The 25,754-nt window shown below is 36.8% G+C and overlaps 2 protein-coding genes across 2 annotated transcripts; both read right to left on the minus strand.

The window, feature by feature from the left end:
• Positions 1-3,728: 3,728 nt before the first annotated feature.
• Positions 3,729-13,188, minus strand: LOC138702848 (cytochrome P450 6j1-like). The gene is made up of 6 exons (XM_069830196.1): positions 12,546-13,188; positions 9,772-10,045; positions 7,612-7,706; positions 7,213-7,434; positions 5,532-5,795; positions 3,729-4,040 (listed from the first exon to the last, which is right to left on the minus strand). The coding sequence occupies exons 1-6, from the start codon at positions 13,066-13,068 to the stop codon at positions 3,874-3,876; spliced, it is 1,545 nt and encodes a 514-aa protein (XP_069686297.1). The 5' UTR covers positions 13,069-13,188; the 3' UTR covers positions 3,729-3,873.
• A 1,719-nt stretch (positions 13,189-14,907) lies between these two features.
• Positions 14,908-25,754, minus strand: LOC138702850 (cytochrome P450 6j1-like). Its single transcript, XM_069830199.1, has 6 exons — positions 25,083-25,754; positions 23,519-23,792; positions 19,793-19,887; positions 19,398-19,619; positions 17,533-17,796; positions 14,908-17,125 (listed from the first exon to the last, which is right to left on the minus strand). The coding sequence occupies exons 1-6, from the start codon at positions 25,603-25,605 to the stop codon at positions 16,959-16,961; spliced, it is 1,545 nt and encodes a 514-aa protein (XP_069686300.1). The 5' UTR covers positions 25,606-25,754; the 3' UTR covers positions 14,908-16,958.

Raw genomic sequence — 25,754 nt, forward strand, 5'->3', positions numbered from 1 at the left:
TCATGAACTTGATGTTAATTACTAAAACAGTCACAAAGAGACAGAAAAAGTTATATTTTCTCTCTTTCTCTCTTAAAAAACATAAAAAGCACTTGGTTGTATTTGAACGCACGACTTCACGAAACGCTATCATTACGCTATAATAGTTATATGGCGAACACTTTAATTATAACTATAGATATCAGGCAACGTAGGCCACCAACATTTACCATCGCCTGTCTCGAATTATAGCGGAGATACCCGAAGGGAGCTTACTTTCTAGAGAGCGGCCGTTTTTTCTTTTGACATCAGTACACAAACTGTCGGAGTTCCCAGCCTCGTGAGACCACGTATTCAGTGTTGCCAACTGGACGGAAATTCCTTCGAAATTGACGGAATTTCAACGTAGCGGACGGGAAAAAAATGGCTTTGACGGGTGACGGATTTTCTGACGGGAATTACGATTTACATCGTCTTTTGACATTTTTAGCTGCTGTCATTTTTAATTGTTTAATTTTTGGGAGATTTTAGTTTTTATTTGAACAGCCCTGCCTGTTCCGTACTATGTTTAAGAATGTCCTGTTTCAAATTTGCTCGTAATCAAGTCAATGTTGACGAATAATTATTTTAATCAGAATTAGTAAGTAAGTTGTGTTAAAATTGCTTGTATATATATTGGGTATTATTATTTTTTTTTTAATTTTGACGGATTCTGACGGATTTCCAGGTGTTATACTGACGGGGGTACAATTTATGTGTTGGCAACACTGCACGTATTCAACTGTTATTACACTGCCTTTGTAAACTCAGTGTTGAGTCGTCTATGTCTTAGCGTTAGCACGCTGGTCTTCTATGCAGGCGTCCAGGTCGTAGTGGAATATATGGTGGACATAGCCAACGTTTCAAAGGGGTTTTCTCTGGACACTCCCATTTCCCTGTGTAATTCTGCCAACACTCCACCTTCTCATTTCATCTATTACCTACAGTAGTTAAAAATAGACTGAAGTGAAGTCTTCGAGGTTGTTGGGGTTTACGATTCTGATATGGGAAGGGCTTGGGGCTGGGAGCTGATCTATGAGAGTTGAGGAGGGGTGACCCACCTGTCAGCGTCAGATTTACGAATGCCACCCGGATAGGGTTGTAGGCCTATATTCGTTGGATTTCACGGACTATCAGTGATTTTAAGTTTAAGGAGAAACACGGGGCCGAAAAGACAGAAGTCCGCGATTTTGAATGCAGTGGGGCAGAAATCTGGTAAAATTGAAATAATTTGTGGGATAGTATGGAAATGACTTTCAAATGGATGCAAGCCTTGAGAACTGAATGTGTGCTGATGAAATTGAAATCTTTCTTATCGAACAACAAAGAGGAAAGTTCTAAATACATGCTCTCACTTGAATTCTGATATCACAGCTGTGTTTCTGTGTCGCTTCTTTCCCAACATCAATGTTACACAGGATAAAGTTACTTATTCAAGAACCACTTTGTCTTCAGCGTCATGTTCTTCATAGAATGAAGGATGGTTGAAAAAATCAGAACTTCAGGTCATCATATTAGCCTACGTAATCAAGTGTGTCTGATGAAAGTCATGGGAATCTTGTCCTTTGCCAACAATGTGAAGGCCTTGGGGTCTGGAATAAGAGGAATGGGTGTTCCTTGCAGGGCGCCACCTCGCATTTGGATGCATAACATCATAAAAATGGTCTAATGATCCTAGTCGTTGGTGAATGTTTCTCCTTTTAAAGATGTCAAGAACTCTGCTCTTTTGAACCAGATTTTGTTATCCGACTTTTCACATTCTCCACAGCCAAAATATTTTGTACGGCCAAAAGTATTATTCAAATAGTTGTTTGGTGGGCAGTATTGAAATCCTGCTGCTTTTACTCAAAATTTTGTTATGCATGCTTCTTGGTGGAAGTTGTTGGATATAGTTTCGCTCCTGGCCACAGTGTTTCATCATCTTGCGCTTATTTTGTCTTCAGTCTGTAGGCTTAGCCATTTTTTTTCAGACGAATTTCAAATCAGATTTACTCCCTTACCATATTGAAGTATCACCATGGCAAGATTACAGAGAATTTTAATTAGTGGTACGGTTTAGGTAACTGACAGGGCGAGGTCTGTGACACATAGGGTTGGCAGAGTTTCATAATGTGAGTGACAGCTCGAATAAACTGGAATACAACATGAGCAATTTAATAACAAATCACAGAGAAATATGTGAGCGCCGTCTCAGAGCACCCTAGTCATTCATTCATTCATTCATTCATTCATTCATTCATTCATTCATTCATTCATTCATTCATTCATTCGTTCATTCATTCATTCATATTTCGTTGCTTTCCACTGTTCCTTCTTTCTATATTTTCCTGTTTGATGCGTGAAACGTCTATATTCGATCTACAAGAAGAAAAAGTTCGTAACTTTTGCCATCAAAGGTTCACTCTGACGTCACTCGTGGCACCATGGAAATAGAAATGTAAGGACTACATTGTGCCTCGTGGTTTTCTGTACGGTTCTGTCCCTAATGTGTCCCCTATTCGGTTGCGTAATGCCTTGATTTATTTTGTTTATTTTTGTTTTAGTTCTTATTTCTATTGTTATAAATAAAGATCGTTTTCTTAGTCCCACAACATTGAAATGATTATAGGTGAGCATGGGTACACAATACGGCACGTGCCTTCAGTAGCCGCCGTGCTCAAAATCACAACAAATAACGCGCACTACAAGGTCACCCCTAGTTGAGATAAAGGTGCATAAAACAAGTGTACGAAAGTACAGAAGTGGGTACGGAATTCGGAAGACAATATGTCCGTTAAGTGGCTACATAATTCTGTGTAATTTATGCAAGTCTGACGTAATATGTTCTAAAAGATGATATTTAGAGCAGCAATGAAATTAAAGAAAAATAAATCATTTGAAATTTATAGGAAGAAGTAAGTCTGACGATCTACATTCATCTAGTAATTCAGTGCCAGTGGACGAATTTAGCAGAGATCTGTGTGAAATGATGGTGTATACCAACATTCCTTTCAACAAAGTTGAGGACAAGCACTTTAAACATTTTGTTGGAAAGAATACTTGTACACAAGTGTAGTACCTGTGTTATAATAGTACCGGTATTTTAAGTTAAATTTTACATTAAATATTATTGTAATATAAGCTTAAACATTTCATGCAGGGCATTACCTGTGATACAGTTGTATCGGTGTTTTAAGTTAAAGTTTTTCAACAAAGATTACCGTAATATGGGCTTAAATATTGATTTAAGAGGTACCTGTGAAATAGTGGACTAATATTTGAGGTTACAATTTTACATAAAAATTATTGTAATATAGGCTTAACCATATTATTAAAAGTAGTGCCTCTCATATAGTAACTTTTTAAATTAAATTCTTACATCAAAGATTGTTGTAATATAGGCTTAAAACATTTCAATAAGAATAGCGCCTGTGAGGCAGTAACATTTTAATTCCAAAGTTTACAGAAAAAGACTCTGTTTATTCTTTTGTAATACACAACACAGCTCTATTGTTGTTATCATCCTTTAATGTGTATGTTTGTTAACCTTGATGTAGGAGTTGTTTATTTTCTTCGTACATCAGCACGCTCTACTACTCGTTAAGTAATTTGGCTCATTGCACAAACTCCGTACTCACTTAACTTCAAAGAATAGTGGCTAAAGTTCCCATATCTACTTATAAATAGGGTTCAGAGATACACATTTCATTGGTACAAGGGGTGACCTTGTAGTCGCTTCTTTCCCATCATCTCTGTTACACAAGATGAAATTTTTCCGCTGCTTATTCAAGAACAGATTTGTCTTCAGTTTCATGTCGTTCATCGCATGCAGCACGTGGTATGATCATCAGAACTTCGGGTCATCGTATAGCGTAATCAGGTGTGTCTGATGAAAGTCATCGGAATCTTCTCCTTTGCCGCCAGGCTGAAAGCCCTGGAGTCTAGAATAAGGGGGATGGGTGTATCCTTGCAGGGAGCCACTTCGTATTTGGATAAGATGTGGACCAATCCCGTCTTCACCTGCATCAAGCCAAACTGCTTCCCTGTAGAGATCATAAAAGATTGTGTTAGGCCTATGTGTATAGTGTAATAATTGTGATGTAAAACAAGTACTGCCATCATGAGTTTAGAAACATTTTTATCAGCGGTTTCCAAAGCTTCAGTCACGACACAAATCAAATGATATTAACCTACTGTATTAAGTATGAAAACTTAGCTGGTTTACAAATAGTGCTTATTCCGTTTGAACACTAAATGAATTAATACCTGCCGAGATACGAGTACTTGTTCATCGACATGATAGGAGATTTCAATTAAACAATCATTTAGTACATAATATATAATGTGTTAGGAAATTCTTATGTAAAGTATATAAGAAGCTATGTGTAACATGCTTTTGTTTACCTATGCGCAGTCTGAAAATGACACTCGGGAGGAAATTAAACGCAGAATAAATATGGGGAATGCGTGTTATTATTTGGTTGAGAAGCTCTTATCATCCAGTCTGCTGTCCAAAAATCTGAAAGTTAGAATTTATAAAACAGTTATATTACCGGTTGTTCTGTATGGCTGTGAAACTTGGACTCTCACTCTGAGAGAGGAACATAGGTTAAGGGTGTTTGAGAATAAGGTGCTTAGGAAAATATTTGGGGCTAAGCGGGATGAAGTTACAGGAGAATGGAGAAAGTTACACAACACAGAACTGCACGCATTGTATTCTTCACCTGACATAATTAGGAACTTAAAATCCAGACGTTTGAGATGGGCAGGGCATGTAGCACGTATGGGCGAATCCAGAAATGCATATAGAGTGTTAGTTGGGAGACCGGAGGGAAAAAGACCTTTAGGGAGGCCGAGACGTAGATGGGAGGATAATATTAAAATGGATTTGAGGGAGGTGGGGTATGATGATAGAGACTGACTTAATCTTGCACAGGATAGGGACCGATGGCGGGCTTATGTGAGGGCGGCAATGAACCTTCGGGTTCCTTAAAAGCCATTTGTAAGTATAAGTAAGTAAGTAAGTAAGTATGCGCAGTCTGAAACGTGTTCTACTACATAATGGCATAGTAACAAATGTGTTATATAGCAATCAGTTTGTGACTGTGTGTTTACGTTTGTGTTACTGAATAAATTTACACTATATTGCAGTTCAATGTTTATTAATCAACTAATTTTAAGAGAGTTTACGACTTTGTGTTTCATTTTCTATTACTGAAGAAATTTAGAATATATTGCAATGTAATCTTTATTGTCCAGCTAATTTTAGGACAGTTTAATCAAATATCTCTCCACATATGCTGTGAGGTGAATGAGTAAAAATGAAAATTGAAATTTTGACAAATGTCGATTGCAAAAAAAACACCTTTCAGAAAAAAGTAAGCTCGTATGTGAAATCAGCACCCACAAATTAGTTAATAACAGCTGTTGATAAAACTGCAACAAAAAATTTGTTGGCCAGTGTAATATATAATGTTTTAGTAAATTCTTATGTAAAGTATATAAGAAGCTATGTGTAACATGCTTTTATTTACCTATGCATATTCTGGGGCCTTCTCCAAATGGGATGTGAAGCAGATTGGACCGGATCCTTTTGTTTTCTTCTGAAAATCGTTCCGGGTCAAAGTTTTCTGGATTCGGGAAGTATTTTGGATTGTTCTGAATTCCAATGATTGGGATGTAGACAGCTGTTCCTGCAGGAAGGATGATAGTTCCACTGCCGTGTGGGTCAGGTATCTCATAGTCTCTCTCGCACCTCCGGTCCAGGAACGGCAGTATTGGGTACTTCCTTTGAGTCTCTGTGGACAAGATGGATCCAGACTCAGAAGCAATTTCTGACCATATTAATCAGTGAATATGGAATATATTATACAAATACGAAGAACACAATGAAGTAGAACAGTTAAATATTTGATGGAAATCACTATGAGCGAGCGATTTTTAATATTATTATCATTAACGTGAGTCCTTACAGAGGAAGGGTATATGAAAAAACAAAGAGAAGATGAGTAGAAGACAAGGATAACAAGGAAATATACAAGGAGAATTAGAGGAATACAAGAGCATGAGGAATACAAGGCGAACAAGAGGAATACAAAAACAAGGGGAACAAAAGGAGAACAAGGCAAATACGAGGAGAAGAGGAGTAATTCGAGGATAACAATGGAATACAAGTGTTACAAAAGAAATGCAAGGATAACAAGGAAAATACAAGAAGATTTGGAGAATACAAGTGCAAGAGAAATATAAGATGAAAAAATGGGAATACACGGAAAACAAAAGTAATGCAAAGAGAACAATGGGAGTACAAGTACGAAGGGAATAGAAGAACAATAAGGAAAACAAAGGCAATACATAGAGAAAAATGAATACAAGATAAACAAGGGAATACGAGGATGACATGGGAATGGAAAGATAACACGGGAATGCAAGAATAACAGAGGGAATAGAAGGATAACAATGAAAATACAATGAGAACAAGTGAATACTGGGGGTAACAAGAAAAGTGGAAGGAGAACTGGAGGAATACAAGATGAAGAACGGAATGCAAGAATAACAAGGGGAATGCGAGCAGAGAATTGGAATAGGCCTACATGGAGAACAAGGGACTACAAGCATACTAGAGAAGATAACGAGGATAGCAAGGGGAATGCAAGAAGAGCAAGGTTAAGACGACAAGAATAAATTTAATACAAGAAGAAAAAGTTAAATAAAATGAAAACAAAGGATATAGAAGGTGAACAAGAGAAATACAAGGAGACGAAGGAGAATACAAGAGAATAAGGGATATATATATATATAAGAAGTAGAGGAATACAAGCGAAACAAGGGGAACACAGGCAGAACAAGGGAAAAACAAGGAGAAGTGAAGCGGTGACTGGCTGGCATGAACTGGGAACTATTGGGATTCCGAATATTTCACTAATCACGTAGTACTAATTCTGCTAAACATAGCGGTCTGGAGATACATTGGACTGATCATATCATCCATCTCTTTGTGTTATGCAAGAAACAAAATTAAAAGAAAAAACAAATTTGAGCTCATCGCCAATTAATGTTTTTTATTTGAAACTAAAATCCATGAAATATTTACTAAAATGTTTGTATAATTGTTGGATAAAGTGACATAAATTCTGAACACGAACACAATTCGTCTGATTAGAGTAGGAAGAAATCATTGTATTTCCTTGCAAATCTGCACATCATTGTTCGTACCTGCCACCACCATGTCCAGGTAATGCAGTTCCTGTAAGTTGTCATAGGTGAGTTTATTCTGGTGAGGGGCCAATACTCGGGCTATCTCCTCCCTCACTCTCCGCTGAATGTCAGGGTGCAAAGCCAGCTCGTACAGGGAGAAGCACATAATACTGGAAGAAGTCTCGAATCCGGCAAACAGAAATGCGAAAACCTGTGCTACGTAGTCATCACTGTCCATGGCTGTCGGAGAAGTCATACGGTAGAGCTCATTAGCAGAATTAGGAAAAATGCAGGAATAAACGAGTGAATGGACGAATAAAGTTATTATATAGATTAGTATCTACCTTAATGTCTACACGCAATGTTAGAGAATGCTATACTGAAGAAGAAATCAGTATGTTTAAGGAAATAACTTACTGGTTTTCGTGCCGTTACTAGCGTCCATCTTTTCCTGGTTCATGAGCTCAATCAAACGGTCCAAGAAGTCGTTGCGCTCTGAGCCATGTTTTTGTCTGTAATTAATAATAATTGCACATGGTTTATTATTATTACTAATGGCTTTATTTGATTCGTTAACACAACTGTAACATAGTTAAAGACCCCGTTCTTTCTATGATGATGATGATAATAATAATAATAATAATAATAATAATAATAATAATAATAATAATAATAATAATAATAACAGTAATAATAATAATAATAATAATAATAATAATAATAATAATAATAATAAATGACACTCGGGAGGAAATTAAACGCAGAATAAATGTGGGAAATGCCTGCTATTATTCGGTTGAGAAGCTTTTGTCATCCAGTCTGCTGTCAAAAAATCTGAAAGTTAGAATTTATAAAACAGTTATATTACTGGTTGTTCAATATGGCTGTGAAACTTGGACTCTCACTTTGAGAGAGGAACAAAGATTGAGGGTTTTTGAGAATAAGGTTCTTAGGAAAATATTTGGGGCTAAGAGGGATGAAGTTACAGGAGAATGGAGAAAGTTACACAACGCAGAGCTGCACGCATTGTATCCTTCACCTGACATAATTAGGAACATTAAATCCAGACGTTTGAGATGGGCAGGGCATGTAGCACGTATGGCGAATCCAGAAATGCATATAGAGTGTTAGTTGGGAGGGAGACGTAGATGGGAAGATAATATTAAAATGGATTTGAGGGAGGTGGGATATGATGGTAGGGACTGGATTAATCTAGCTCAGGATAGGGACCAATGGCGGGCTTATGTGAGGGCGGCAATGAACCTCCGGGTTCCTTAAAAGCCAGTAAGTAAGTAGGTAATAATAATAATAATAATAATAATAATAATAATAATAATAATAAATAAAAAAATCAATGTTAACGTGATATACAAGGGATCAAGAGTGAAATGGAAAACCTCTTCTTTTTCCATAGAAACCTATATAATCTCAATTAAGAAGTGGGATACTAAAACGCACTAATTCCATTTTATGAAAGGGCTGGTCTAGATTTTTAACCACCGGTCTGCGGACTGAGAGAGTTTTCTACGTGCACAAACACACAAATTTTTAAGACAAGCACTGGCGTTGTTTTGGAAGGAAGAAAGCTTAAGATATGATAGAAATCTGAAACATAGTCATATAATATGTATAAATCATAAAAATGTCCAAATCAACATCGCAAGTGTTGGGATCACATTCTTCAGTTGACTTATTCCTTTTTGTTGCCTTTTTTTTTCGTTTAATTTCATTACTGGGCCTTTGAAACCAGTGCCCGTAGCATACGGATAATTCTGTGGATGACACGCGAGACATGCGCAATGGAGACAATCTCTGGCGCGAGCACTCGACGTAAGGACTACCTCCTAAAGACAACACGAACAGATACTTTATATAGACAACGGACACAATCTTCGGGGTGGATGGAAAGTAGATTCCAATTTGGCATTCGCTTTTGCAAGTGGAGAGTACCTCACACTCGGACTGGGCTATCTCGGGTTGTGAACGCGGGCTTCTCGAATGAGAGTCCGACACGATACCTCCTCGTCCAGCCCTCTCATTATTCATTTAACTTTAAAGCAAGTGTAACGAGTTGTTTACGAAGAAGCTGCCCTTGTTTATAAATAATGTAATGAAATCTGTAGGTCAAGAAAAACGAGATAATTAGAAGGTTATAAAAATCTTGCATACATACAAGCTGACGTCAGTTCCCGCATAAATTATCTGTTTCATAACTGATGGTAAACAATCTACAACAAAAGAAGTAGCCAATGACCAGTAGTCGTTAACATAAAAATAAAGTGCTTTTTTAATCCATTCAGAGATTATTTTACTTAAACATATTTCCCATATTATATAACTATCTTTTCGACAGTGTGTTACAAAAAGCATTCAATATTTTTAGAAATCGTAATATTCTGTGATGTTGATGAGCAAGTCATCAGATTTCGTAAGATTTTACACGTTTAGACTTTGTTTCCTGGTGTCATTAATACTGCCCCTTCTCAAATTATGCAATGTTTTTTTTTCTGACATCCTGTATTTAGTGAGACTATTCTGACTTCTGTCACGTTAGCAAAGTAAGCAGCGTGAGTTAACCTGTACTCCACGGTGGTCCACACAAGCCTCCTGAGGAACTCCGTTGTGTCCTCGTCCACGAACCGCAGCTTGAAGAAGCTCTGCAAGGCGGGACACACGAACATGGTGAGACTGGCCAGCCCCTTCCTGATGGAGAAGTCCATGATGCCCGCTAAGTACTTCTTGTATTCGGAGTCCGGGTTCTCCAGAGAGTTGCCGTCGATGCCCAAGGCGCAAGAGGCGATCACGTCCATGGTGTACCGCATGGTGGCGTCCCTCAGGAGCACGGGGGAACCTAGGGACCACGTGTTGAATTAGGTCATCCTGCCCACCCTTGTGGAAAACATGTGGCACTTTTCTCTGTGGCCAAAAAAAAAAAAGAGAAGGAAGAAAGAAAGAAAGAAAGAAAGAAAAAAAAAGAAAGGAAGAAACAAGCGAGAAAGAACAAAAGAAAAAAAAAACGTTAGTTTATGAATAGATAATCTGCAAGCTGAATTACTTAAACAAGGAGGACAAGAATGTACAAAACAAAATATGAATTAATAAATAATATATGGAAGACCAAGAGCTACTGTCTTCCTCCGACGAGTTTAGCGCTGGGACCTGTGGTATTCTTGCCATCGGTGAGGGGGGGGGTTGCAGGTAGATTCTTTGTTGCTACAACCAAGCCGAGCCGAGCGGAGTGGGAAGTATTAATCGTCCAAAAATATGCAGTATTCAGTTTGTAGTAGTGTGTGAATATGTCATATACATATTGTTTACCTAGGCCTATATGGTTTTGTTATTAATATATTAAATATATTGTTGCAATTTTTGCTCAAACTCCCTGATGTCAGCTATGTTAATATTATATGAATTACTCATATTAAATATTTCACCGTTACAAGTCATTTTTAAGGAAACATGCTGTAAAAAAGTTTTTGGTTTTATTCTATTGGAATTTTAGGACATGTGTGATTGGTATCGTGAAAAACATATTCCTATAATGTCATGCGAAAATCATTTGTTGGTGATATCTTAAAATACAAATCAAGTAGTTTTACTTCTCAAGTGAGTTCAGCAGTAGCCTACAGTATATTTAAATTAATTAGTTTACAAATTTAATTCAATTCTACTAATCACTAAATTTTATAGTATGATTCTTTTTTCATTAATATTGTTGTAGTTCTATTATGAGTTTTCTTTTTATTTATTTTATTGCATTTGTATTTCTGGTGGTGTGATGGCCTTAACTTCACCAGAATAAATAAATAAATAAATAAATAAATAAACAAACAAAACAAAACAAACTTTTCTACAATACTTTCCTTCTCTGAACACGTAAGTACGAATGGTTGTATCTCTATCTCGCCAAAAATACGTTAGAAAACTAATAGACATACTGCTCTCGTGAATTGGGCGAATGTTTTCAGTATGATTGTACTTCCTTCCAGACTGCCGCTGTCACTGTTCCCTCCCACTCCAGTACCGCAAGTATTGGAGTTCGTAACTGGATTGGTAGAGCAAAAAACAGAGAGGAGTGGCGAAGATTTCTTGGGACAGCCAGGACCCTTGATGGGTTGTAGCGCTGATGATTATGATGATTATGAATGAATAGTTGTGTAGGTAGATAGAGAGACAAAGAGGCATACGTACAGACGAACGAAAAGACATATGTGTAGGTTGACAAGTAGACAGATAGATAGGTAGGTAGATTATAGATAAGTAGGTAGATATATACCGTGCAAACCGTAAGTAATGTCATTAGTTTCAGGAGATTATTCTTCGAGATATTTCAAACAAAACTTAATACGATTTTGCTCCTTTTCCCTTCCTTTTCGAGATAAAAATTGTTTTATATGAAACATTCCATAGCATGTTTTAGAAAAGCCATTGATGTAACTCCCAATATGCTCAGTCAATTTAAGAGAGCATATTATCATAATAGTAAATTGTTCAAAGAATTTTAAATTTGTCCTTTAAAAGCAGAAATTGGTCTGAACATAGTAACCTTGTAAATTTCCTTCGTAGGATGAAAAGTTACTTTTGTTCGGATCAAATTTCTGTACATTTAAGGAAAAAAAAATTCTTTCAATCACTTGTTATCATAATACAGTACTCTCTTAAATTGACTGAGCATATTAGGCATTAATCAATGGTTTTCACAAAGCACGCTATAAAATGTTTTTATATAAAACAATTTTTTTTTTTTCGAAAAGATTCAAAGACTTGCAAAATTGTGGACAACATTTGTTTGAAATATCTCAAATAATAACTCCCTGAAATTAATGACATTACTTACATTTTATTCTGTATATTTAGAAAGGTATATTGTTCGATAGATAATGTAGATACGTAGGTAGGTAATGTAGATATGTAAGCAAATAGATGAAAACAGATAGGTAAGCAAGTAGATAATTAAGTACGTAAGCAGATAGATAAATACATAAATAAGCAGGTAGCTGAAAAGGGGTGAGCAAACCGGTAGGTAAATAGATACATAAGCAGGTAGATAATTAGCAAGTGAACAGGTAGCTGAAAAGTGGTAGGTAAGTGTGTAGATAAATAAGTAGGTAAATAGGTGTGTAAGAAGATAGATACATGAGTAGATGAGCAAGTAGTTATATACCTGGGTAAGTGAGGAAGAAAAAACACACATATGAAGTAAGGAAGTAGAAAGGCTAGGAAAAATGGAGATAAATAACTAGTTAACTAGTAGATATATTGGTAAGTGAACAATTGATTGGGTAGTTAACTGTGTAGATGAAGATGCACGCACTGCAGAACTGATTACTGACATGATCTCATGTACTCACCGTCAGCCGTTGTTTCTTCCAGCATACGAGTCAGTTGTGTGGCGCAGGCTTCAACCTGTTCGAACATTTTCTTCGTCTTTCCAGCTGAGAAGGATGGCTCCAATTTCGTCCTTACGTGCCTCCATCGCTGTCCTTTCAAGAGAACAATAGATTTCGCTATAAGGGGGTCAACTTTCTCATCAGCCGTTATAGCTCTGTCTATAAAATTGTGCGAATCCTTAATAAGAATATTCTTGACCAACTCCAAGTCCACCGCCACCAAACACGGCTGGTCGAAACAGAAGATCCCCACGTACGGCTTGTCCTGGTTTTCATCGTAGACTTTCTTCAAGAAGAGTCCTATGTTTGTCTTCTGGAGGACTGTGTCCTTCAAGTTACCCACGAAAGGAATCGGTTTTAAGTATGGAATACCGAGTTTTTTCCAGAAATTAAAATTTCTGATCATGTAACAATATAGAGCGACAAGAATTACAGTTAATAAGGCGATTGGATATAAAATTATCGATACTAAGGTTACTTCCATTGTGGTATAAAAATGTTAATGTGAATTTAGTGACGCAATCAGAGTTCTTTCTTCTGCAGAATAAGCAAATGTGAAAGGATTGTAAGTAGAATACCAACTGCGCTTGCATAGGAGTAATGCAGTGTGCACTCGAGATAACTGGGTATTGCCACTGGTATAAACTGGATGTGTGCATGTAGGCGTACGTAATACTCGAGTGATGTTCTTAGGCCGGTTTTAGTGACCTTGTCTGGCATATGCGGTAGTAGTAGTTTGTTTTCTATTGTCGATGATAGTGAAGTTTAGTTATAGAATAACTGTGTTAAGAATGTGCCGAACAGAGGCATTTTTGGGGGGGGGACAATGTTGGGCGGTTGGCCCCTCCAGAATTTAAGATAAAAAATTAATAATTGTGTAGTACTACCAAAAAACTTGTGAGAATTGAACGTTTAATGTTAAAATATTGGTTCCACTTTCATAAAAGCTGAAGAAATGAACAACAAGGTTTGTTGGGATTAATTCAGGAAATAGGAGTTTACTTATAAGACAACAGCTCAACTTTAAAAAGTAAATGTTACAGGAGAAGGTTTTATTTGAATTATTCATTTCTGGATTATACTTTATTTACAAGTTTTAGGTTATAGTTTTACATACTAATCTTTGGGAATGAATGATAAGATATAATCTTTTTTTTTTTTAAGTTTTAAAAGGCGTTCCTTATTTCTAGTTTACAAGAGCAATATTTTTATTAAACTATTAAAACTACTGATAATTATTTTTCTATATTATATATTATGCCTATATCCGATCGAGAAGCATGCGGCAGAACGACCCCGGCCCGGTGGAAAGGTGAAGATAGAGGAATGACCGTGAGGAGTCGAGAGGGGAAAAGTTGCACGAACGTATGGAAGAAATCTGTAGTGACGTCACCACAAGGTCACATCAAGAGTGTAATGTGTCAAACGAATAGGAGCGGTAATGTAGACGTGTGTGGTGTCAGCGAAAGAAATGTAGGCAACGTGAGACAACAGCTGGGAAAGGTTAATGTGCAAAAGAAAGTCGATAAGGATAAGGCGGAGAGCAGCAAGGATAAACCAGCATACAATCTAAGGAAATGGTGTGTCAGTGGAATGAAGGATTAATTAAGGGTGCAGTGAATATGGGTGAATAGTGTTTTAGTATGAGAAGGGTCATGATGAGTAATTTAATTAGTAGGAATGAGTAGGACGTATTGTAAATATAGCAAGAGTAGAGGAGCTAAAAGTAGGACTAGACTAGATAGGAATCAGTAGGACAAAGAAGTAATATAGATAGATGTAAAGCAAATAATAGAGGGTAGGCTTAGTTATAGTACAGTAAATGATTGTAGTGATATGTTAAATAAGTTGGTCTGTGAAAATGATGAATAGAAAAAGTAATTGTTACGTTGTTATTAGGAATAGGAAATAGTAGAAGGTAGGAGTAGAGGGAAAGAAGGAATATTTAATAAACGCAGAAATATAGGAAGTGTGGTGAACGAACATGAAAGACTTAGTGGGTGAACATTAAATGATGAAGAGATGTCGGTCATTAACATCGAGTATTGTACAAGTTGTAAATAGTAGATGGAAGGGACTGCTGGCCCGAATACTATATAAGTGAAGGGCCAGCAGGACCAAAAGTTTGAGTGAGAATAAACCATTCCATACCATACCATATATAGCATCATGTTTTAATTCTTTTGTTTGGCGGGTGCAGAAAAATTAACGCTTATTTAAGTTTGACTTGGCAGGTTGATTTTATTTTAGCTCTTCTTCCCTGTACTGAATTAAATTTTGCTTCAATATTAAATAATAATAATAATAATAATAATAATAATAATAATAATAATAATAATAATAGTTTATTTCTAGAACAAAGATAAGTCACATATTTTTTACATATAAAAATCACAGCGCTCCCAGAAAAAGCAGAATTGAATGTTTTTAGAATTGACCAAATTTATAAATACTCTTTAATGAAATTCTATCATAAAAATAGAATGAAATTTGTAGCTCAGCCACATGCTCATAATACAAGACGAAATGAAATTCTTAAATTAGTTGAACCTAAATATTTCACATCTGCTGCTTTACTACACAGTACAAATTATGGTCCACGTCTATATAATTCGATAATAAAATTTCATCCAGAATTGACTACTTCAAGCAATGAAATTTTCAGATCCAGAATTAAAAAAATTATATGACAGACTTCCCTGTATATATATATATATATATATATATATATATATATATATATATATATATAATGCACCATGTATTGTAAAACAAGTTTATTTCTATCCTAAGTGTATTTTTCTATTTTATCTTGGTTGCTATATCAACATGACCTGCACTAATTATACTACTAATAATAATCTAATATTAATCCATCAACCTCAACATCGTCTCTTTTTTTTCACTCAGTTATTACTAGTATTATTATTTACTAATTTTATTATCATCTTTATGTGAGCTTTTTTCTTCAGTATTTTGTCTACAAAGTATGTATATCTTTCGGGGTATTTTAATGTAAGGTTTTTATGTATATGTTATTATTAAATAAAATCTAAATCTTAATCTAAACATGCTCGTGATTTCGATCATGTTCAGGAATTCCATGTGGATTTCCATGAGTCCTTATTCTCACATTGTGTCAATAAACATGTCAGGAAACATCACAAGTGTTGCCAACTGTGAACACTGCAAGAAACAAAACCTGCTCGTCACTTTAATAATAATAGTCGTTTAGTAGGTAGCCATGGCAACGATGACGGAACAAGAGGTTAGTGAGTTCGCTGTTGTACATGTCTGTCGCATATCTACCTCAACTAGATAACTTGTCCCGACCGGGAATCGCGCCCGGACCACTTGGTTTCGCGGCCGACGCGCTAGCCGTTACTGCACAGGTATGGATTTATTCATTTATTTATTCATTGACGTCCACACCTGTGGAGTAACGGTCAGCGCGTCTGGCTACGAAACCAGGTTGCCCGGGTTCGAATCCCGGTCGGGGCAAGTTATCTGGTTGAGGTTTTTTTCGGAGTTTTCCCTCAACCCAATACGAGCAAATGCAGGGTAACTTTCGGTGCTGGACCCCGGACTCATTTCACCGGCATTATCACCTTCTTATCATTCAGACGCTATATAAGCTAGATGTTGATACAGCGTCGTAAAATGACCCAATAAAAAAATATATTCATTGATTCATTCATTCTTATTTCGTTGCTTTCCACACTTCGTTCTTTCTATATTTTTCTTTTTGAAAAGTGAAATGTCTATAGTCGACCTACAAGGTGAAACAATTTATAGGGGAGAGTCGGGTAGTATCGGACATCGGGTAATATCGGACAGTGAGTGTCTTTCATCTACCACACGATGATAGTACCTGATTGACATGGTTACGTTTCTGTGATGTCGCATAGAGAAACGTAACCATGTCATTCCGGTACTACCATATGGTGGTAGATGAAAGAAACGCACTGTCCGATACTACCCGATGTCCGATACTACCCGACTCTCCCCTAACGTTTTTCCATCAAAGGATCACTCTGATGTCACTCGTGTCGCAATGGAAATGGATATGTAAGAAATATATTGTGTCTCGTGGTTTTCCATATGCTCCTCTCCCTAATGTGACGTCTATAAGGTTGGGTATTACCTTGATTTATTTTGTTTATTTTCGTTTTAGTTCTTATTCCTCTTCTTACTTGTAAACACGGTTGAGAGATAGACTTTTCATTGGTCTGCTTTCCCAACATCAATGCTACACAAGATAAACTTTTCCCGCTGCTTATTCAAGAACCAGTTTGTCTTCAGTGTCATGTTCTTCATCGAATGAAGGATGGTTGGAAAAATCAGAACTTCAGGTCGTCACATTAGCCTACGTAGTCAGGTGTGCCTGTTGAAAGACAGCGGGATCTTGTCCTTCGGCATCAGCGTGAAGACCTTGGGGTCTAGTGTAAGAGGAATGGGTGTTTCCTTGCAGGGTGCCACTTCGTATTTCGATAAGACGTGGACCAATCCCGTCTTCACCTCCATCAAGCCAAACTGCTTCCCTGTGGAGATCATACAAAATTGTATTTTGTGTACCTTTAGTTTAATTGATTTGAAACAAGGATTTCTGTGATATGAATCCAGGATAGTCTAATATTATGAGCATACAATCTTGTGCATCATGAGTTTAGAAATATCTTTATCAGCGGTTTCCAAAACTTGAGGTGCGAGACAAGTCAAATGATGTTACCCTACTGTGTTAAGTATAGAAACTTAGCTGGTTTACAAATAATGTTTATTCCGTTTGAATACTAAATGAATTAATACCTGCCCAGATATGAGATTTTGTCCATCGATATGATAGGAGATTTCCATTAAAATAGCATTTAGTAATTACATAATATATCATGTATTAGGAAATTTTTATGTAAAGTATATAAGAAGCTATGTGTAACATGCTTTTATTTACCTATACATTTTCTGGGGCCATCTCCAAATGGCATATGAAGCAAATTGGACCGATTCCTTTTGTTTTCTAATGAAAATCGTTCCGGGTCGAAATTTTCCGGATTCGGGAAGTATTTTGGATTGTTCTGAATTCCAAAGTTTGAGATGTAGACAGCTGTTCCTGCAGGAAGGATGGTGGTTCCACTGCCGTGTGGATCAGGTATCTTATAGTCTCTCTTGCACCTCCGGTCCAGGAACGGCACTGGTGGGTACTTCCTTTGAGTCTCTGTAGACAAGATGAGAAACAGATTCTGGCCATTTTAATTGATGGACCTTGTATATAGGAATACGAACAAAAGTGAATTAGAACAGTTAAAATTTTGATGGAGATTATTACGAGGTTTTTAATATCATTATCATTAACGTGAGTCCTTAGAGGAGAACGATTTTCTCATAAAATTGCGGCCAGTCTGTAGAAAAACAAAGAGAACAAAGGGAAGAGGAGTAGAAGGAAAGGATAACAAGGATAATACATGGAGATTTAGAGAAATAAAAGAGAAAGATGATTACAAGAACAAAAGAATACATAGAAAAGAATTGGAATACAAGGAGAAGAAGGGGTATACAAGGATATCAAGGGAATACAAGGACGAAAAGAGTAATATAGCGTTAACAAGGAAATGCAAGAATTACAAGAGAAATGTAAGAAGTAAAAGGGAAATATAAATTTAACAAGAAAAATAAGGGAGAACTTGAGAAAGACAAGAGCAAGAGGAATATATGGAGAAAAAAGGGGGATACGCGGAAAACAGAGGTAGTGCAAAGAGACAATTGGAGTACAATGTGAACAAGAGAGATACTGCTAACAAGGGGAATAAAAGGAAAACAAAGGGAATACAAAGAGAACAAGTGAATACAGGAGCAACAAGAGGAATAGAAGGAGAACTAGAGAAATGCAAGGAGAACAAGAGGAATGAAAGAGTAACAAGGAGAATAAGGGAGTACAAGAACACAAGGAAAATCCAAGCAGAACAATGGGAATAGTGGAGAACAAGGGACTATAATGATAATAGGGGAAATACGAGGATAACAAGGGAAAGACCACAGGAACATGTGGAATACTAGAAGAAAAGAGAAATACAATGATAACAAAAAATACAAGGAGAACAAGGAAAATAGAAGGAAAAGAAAATGAAAACATGTAGATGAAAAAGAATACTAGAGAATAAGGGTTATATGAAAAAAGAAAGGAGATGATAATAATAACAAGGGGAAAGAAGAAAAATGAATACAGTGAGAATAAGGGAAAAGCAAGGAGGACAAGGGAAGAGAAGGAAAACTAAAGTTCACAAAGAGAACAAGCCCGAATGAATGAGAAGTAGAGGAATACAAGGGAAACAAATGGCACACAGGGAGAACAAGTGAAAGACAAGGAGCAAAAGGACGGTAACTACCTTTTTATGAACTGGGAACTATTGGGATTCCAAAAATCTCGGAAAAAATGTAGAACTAATTGTGCATATGGTAACTAATTTCTCCTAAACATAGTGGTCTGGAGACATATTAGATTGTTCATTTTGATTAATCTCTTCGTGTTGTGCAAGAAACAAAATTAAAAGAAAATAAAATCAATTTCGAGGTCATCGCCAATTTATGTTTTTTATTTGAAACAAAAATCTATTAAATATTTACTAAAATGTTTGTATAATTCTTGGATAAAATGACACATAAATTCTGAATAGAAACACAATTGATCTGATAGAGTACGAAGAAATCGTTACGCAAAGCCAATGAGACAAAGAGGCGGCATGCTAGAAAGGCGCTTTCCTGGATTAGGGATGCTGAAAATTGGTATTTCCTTGAACATCTGCACATCATTGTTCGTACCTGCCACCACCATGTCCAGGTAATGCAGTTCCTGTAAGTTGTCATAGGTGAGTTTATTCTGGTGTGGAGCCAATACTCGGGCTATCTCCTCCCTCACTCTCTGCTGAATGTCGGGGTGCAAAGCCAGCTCGTATAGGGAGAAGCACAGAGTAGTGGAGGAAGTCTCGAACCCGGCAAACAGGAATACGAAAGCCTGTGCTACGTAGTCATCACTGTCCATGGCTGTCGGAGAAGTCATACGGTAGAGATCAGTAGCAGAATTCGAAGAAATGCAGAATAAACAAGTGAATTGGCGAATAAAGATATTATATAGATTAGTATCTACTTTAATCTCTACACAGAGTGTTAGAGAATATTACACTGAAAAAGTCAGTATGTGTAAGGAAATAACTTACTGGTTTTCGTGCCATTACTAGCGTCCATCTTTTCCTGGTTCATGAGCTCGATCAAACGGTCCAAGAAGTCGTTGCGCCCTGAGCCATGTTTCTGTCTGTAATAATGATTGCACATGGTTTATTATTATTACTAATGGTTTTGTTTGATCAGTTACCACAAGTGTGACATAGTTGAGAGTCCCTGTTCTTTGTATGATGATACTGATGATGATGATGATAATAATAATAATATTTATTACTATAATTTTTTTCTTTCTTTCTCTCTTTCTTTCTTTGTTATTTATATTAATATTCTAGCCAACAACGGTTATAGAATAATAGGCTAAGACATAAATACAGAAATAATAAACATCAAAATGGAGACAATAGCAATTACATTGAATATTAAAAAAAACACACAAATGGGCCTATACAAAAATATTGTATAGGTTAAATTGCTTATATTAAAATGTAATGTTAAAAATAACAGAATATTCATTAATAATGTTCTGCTCAAGAGCACATCTTTTAGTGCAAACTCAGCATGTGCCAATCTTTCTTTTCCCGTCTTCTCTGGGTGTCTCTTAGCAGAACAATAACAATGAAAAATTAAGGATTAACTTTGATATTGGTAATAATTTTTTACTAATCAAAGAATTGTCGTTACCATAAAAAATCAAGTCTGTACAATGAGTAGATTGAATTCACAGCCATGCATGTTGGCATTGTAATGCATCTGGAGACCGAGGATTAGAAATGTTGAATTTCTGTTATAGAAGAGTTTGTAAGCTCTCACACATTTCATCGGAACACGAACATTACTAATGAAAGACTCACATTTTATATCACCTTTGAGGACCTTACATAATAGACCATTGAGTTCCTGGCGTCTGGAATATAAGCTTCGACAATCAAAGTAATCAGACTATCTCATGACTATACCCGGAGTCAACAGTTCAGAACTCTGTGTGAACATAACGGAGTGAGCGACTTTTCAGGTGACATGCAAAACAACACAAACTTTTAGACAAGGATAGGCGTTGCTTTCGAAGACAGCAAGGATAAAATATAATGATAGAGATCTCAAACGTAATCATATAATGTACAAATCATAAAAATGGCCAAATGCACGTAACTAGTTTTCAGTGGCGTAGCATGAAATTTTGAGCAGGGGAAGCTAATTCAAGTTGTCTTTCATGCAATATGAGAAAACGTATTACAAAAATATAGTCTTAAAGTAAATAGGCCTAGTAGTCAATGTCAAGTCAGCAGTCGAAGATTGGTTTTAACCTCGTAAGTAACACCAATAAGGCATGGCCTCAAATGGTACGTAGTAAAATATGATTTCACGGTTTACACATATCTCTAACAAATAGACACGTATACGTATAACATTAGCTCACTCCCTGTCATAGTTAGAGGAATCACAATATTAACGGTCAATAGATACAGTATTAGTATCATTACGTAAGTATGTGTCTGTCTTTTGGTTGTGTCCTTCATTGACAGTCATTTGTTTTTTTAGATCACACTTTTGTTCGTAAGTCAGTCTTGATAATAGAATTGTCCTAAAAATTCAAGTAAACTGGTGTCAGGAACTGTTATTTCACTCATTATTTATTATATCAGCCACAATGGACACTAACACTTCAACTGAACACATCTGACGAAAAGGGATAACTCGGAAACTACTTATTTTCAATGTAAAAGCTACCTTAATGCGAGCCTTGTGACCAGGGTAGTTTAGTTAGAAAGGGTGGAAAATCTGCGGGGTGGGTTACACAGAAGAATGAGTGTAAGAAACCAGTCTGCTTGGAAGCTGGTGTGTGCAGGCTTCTAGTTTACTGATGCATCACAAATCATTCTGAGCTGCCGCATCACAATATTTAACGCGTAATTATAAATTCTATTAAAATTAATAAATAATTTTGTCCATAGACTCCAGGTTTATTATGAAATTATTATTAACTGGGGAAGCTGAGCTTTTTAGCTTTCATTGACGCTACGCCACTGCTAGTTTTAGGATCACACTGTTGAATTGACTTACTCCTTTCTGGGTCTTACAAGGCAGTGCCCGTAGGGAACGGATAATTTTGTGGATCACACGCGAGACATGGACAATTGAGGGACTCACTTGGCGAGGGAACTCGACGTGGGGACTTCGCCTCAAGACAACACGATCACATACTGTATATAAGCAACGGGCAGAACGTTCAGTGTAGTTGGAAAGTAGATTCCAATTTGGTATTCCCCTTTACAAGTGGAGAAAATCTCACACTCGGACTGGCCGATCTCGGGATTGGAACCCGAGCCACCCAAGTGAGAGTCCGAGACGATACCGCCTCGATCAGCCCTCTCGTTGGAATTATTCACTTAACTTTCAAGGAAGTGCAACGAGTTTTTTTGCTAAGAAGGTGTCGTCGTTTATAAACAATGTAATGAAATCAGTAAGTCAAGAAAAACGAGGTAATTAGAAAGTTATACAAATCTTGCATACATACAAAGTGACTTCAGTTTCCTCATAAATTATCTGTTTCATAACTGATGGTAAAGTAACCGTTACAAAATGAAGTAGCCGGTGACCTACATTCGATATTCGTTAACATCAAAACAACGTAATTTCAGAGACAACGCTGGACGTAGTCTACTTCCGACACAGACTGTACAACTGATTGCATAGAGAAGCGGGGATGAGTGACTGATTGAAAAGGCTGGAGAATGCGTCCTTAAATTGCAATATAGTAACTTCCTGCCCTGAAGACGAGTCCAACTCAAATTCCACTCTTGGCTTTGTAGGACCAAATCGACAGTACTGCGAACTTGTCGGTGTCACACTGTGAGGTCGATATGTTAACTCGCAATTTACTTAAACATGTTTCCCGTGTTATAGACATGTCGTTTATACCGGGTGTTGAAGAAGCATTCAGTGTTTTGCGAGGTGTTAATATTCATCAAAACAACAAACAATAGTTTAAGAAGTATGGGCTGAAATGAATATCTTTCGAGATATCAGTGCTTGTTCATTAACATCGTAAGAAATGCACAAAGTGATTTCTATTCATTGTAACCATCCTTCTTCCCTATGTCTTATGGAATCACACCTTGTTACCCCTTTTGTTTACTGAATTTCTGATATGGTACTAATTACCCAATTAGAAACAAGCAAAAACATAGTATTAGAAAATAGGTATGCTGTTCTTACAATATTAATTAGAAGTACTCGTTTCGTACAAAATTTAATTTTAGGACCCATGGAAATCACGACCTTCTCCTATGATAATGATGATGAAGAACATGTACCTATATCTGAAAATATATTAATTTTAGATCCCATTTTTACCAGACTTTTTTCTTGTCTTGATGAATACTCCCATCTCTCAGAATGTTGAATTTTTTTTAATTGGAAAACACAATGAACATATTATATGATGTTTACGAATAAGTATTCATATATGTGAAAATATTAATTTATAACCCATGTTTATTGACTGTTTTTTGTTGTTTTGTTGAATACTACCAGTTTTTAGTATATCGAATGCTGTTTTTAAAACTGAAATCACATTCAATATATCTGTGATGAACAGGTGGTCACATTTCCGAAGTTATTAGTTTTAGAACTCATGTTTAGACTTTGTTTCTTTGCTGGATGAATACAAGCCAGCTCTCAAATTATACAATGCTTTTCTGACATTCTGTGTTTATTGAGACTATTCTGTGACGTTAGCAAAGTAAGCAGCGTGAGTTAACCTGTACTCCACGGTGGTCCACACCAGCCTCCTGAGGAACTCCGTTGTGTCCTCGTCCAGGAACCGCAGCTTGAAGAAGCTCTGCAAGGTGGGACACACGAACATGGTGAGACCTGCCAACCCCTTCCTGATGGAGAAGTCCATGATGCCCTCTATGTACTTCTTGTATTCGGAGTCCGGGTTCTCCAGCGAGTTACCATCGATTCCCAAGGCGCAAGAGGCGATCACGTCTATGGTGTACCGAGTGGTGGCGTCCTTCACGAGCACGGAGGAACCTGGGGACCGCGTGTTGAATTAGTTCATCCTGCGCAGCCTTCTGGAAAACATGTGGCGCTTTTCTCTTCTGGGCAATAGGAAAGAACAAGAAAAGAAAGAAAGAAGCGAGATAGAAAAAAAGGAAAATTTACGTTAGTTTATGAATGGATAGTTGGGTAATTAGATACAGAGACAAGGGCAGGCGTACGGAGGACGGATGACAGATATGTAGGTTGATAATTAGACAAGTACATAAGTAGGTAGATATATAGATAAGTAGGTAGAATCATACCGTGTGAACAGTAAGTAAAGGCATTAGTTTCAGGAGGTTATTCTTTGAGATATTTCAAACAGAAGTTTAATACAATTTTACTCGTTTTTCTTCCTTTCCGAGATAAAAATGGTTTTATATAAGAATTTCCATGCCATGTTTTGGAAAAAGCATTTACGTATTTCCCAATATGCTCAGTGAATTTAAGAGAGCAGTTTATTATGATAATGAATCATTTAAAGAATTTTAATTTTATCCTCTAATAAGCAGAAATTGATCCGAACAAATGTAACGTTGTAAATTTCCTTCGCAGAACGAAAAGTTACATTCGTTCGGATAAAATTTCTGCACATTTCTGAGCGTATTAGGCATTATTCAACGGCTTTCACAAAACAAGCTATAAAATATGTTTAGATAAAGCAAGTTTTATCTCAAAAAGGATGCGAAAACGAGCAAAAGTGTAAGGAAATTATGTTTGTAATATCTCGGAGATTAACCTCCTGAAATTAATGGTGTTACTTACGTTTCATTCTGTATAGTTAGAGAGGTATATTGTTCAATAGGTAATGTAGATATGTAAGCAGGTAATTGAAAAGAGGTGGGTAAGCAGAGGATAATTAAATACGTAACGTGAAAGACAAATAGGTAAGTAAGCAGGTACCTGAAAAGGGGTTAGTTAGCACACACGGGGATAGATACATAAGCTGGTAGCTAATTACGTGTAGTAAGTAAGCAGATAAGTGTGTAGATAAATGAGTAGTTAAAAAGAGCAAGTACGTAAATAGGTAAGGAAGAAAACACATAAATATCAGGTAATAAAAAGGCAATGAAGCAAGTAAATAAATGACTGGTTAACTACTAGATATATTGGTAGGCCTAAGTGGGCAGTTGATTGAATATTTAAGTATGTAGTTCAGGTGTTACTCAATAAAATAGAAATTAGTTAGTGTGCGTGGAAGCACAGACGAAGGCCTGGATGCACAAACTCACAGATGCACGCACTGCAGAACTGATTACTGACATGATCTCATGTACTCACCGTCAGCCGTTGTTTCTTCCAGCATACGAGTCAGTTGTGTGGCGCAGGCTTCAACCTGTTCGAACATTTTCTTCGTCTTTCCAGCTGAGAAGGATGGTTCCAATTTCGTCCTTACGTGCCTCCATCGCTGTCCTTTCAAGAGAGGAATACCTTTCCCCATAAGGGGGTCGACTTTCTCATCAGCCGTCAAAGCTCTGTCAATAAAATTGTGCGAATCCTTAATAAGAATATTCTTGACCACCTCCAAGTCCACCGCCACCAAACACGGCTGGTCGAAAGAGAAGATCCCCACGTACGGCTTGTCCTGGTTTTCATCGTACACTTTCTTCAAGAAGAGTCCTATGTTTGTCTTCTGGAGGACTGCGTCCTTCAAGTTACCCACGAAGGGAATCGGTTTTAAGTATGGAATACCGAGTTTTTTCCAGAAATTAAAATTCCTGACCATGTAACAATATAGAGCGACAAGAATTACAGTTAAGAAGGCGATTGGATATAAAATTATCGATACTAAGGTCACTTCCATTTTGGTATGAAAATGTTAATGTGATGTTTGTGACAGGATCAGAGTTCCCTCTTCTGTAGAATAATGAAATGTGAAAGGATTACACGTAGAATTTCAGCTGCACTTGCATAGGAGTAATGCAGTACGTGGACTCGAGATAACCAGGGTTA

The sequence above is a fragment of the Periplaneta americana genome, chromosome 7 (assembly GCF_040183065.1).
Source record: "Periplaneta americana isolate PAMFEO1 chromosome 7, P.americana_PAMFEO1_priV1, whole genome shotgun sequence".
NCBI classification, from domain to species: Eukaryota; Metazoa; Arthropoda; class Insecta; order Blattodea; family Blattidae; genus Periplaneta; species Periplaneta americana.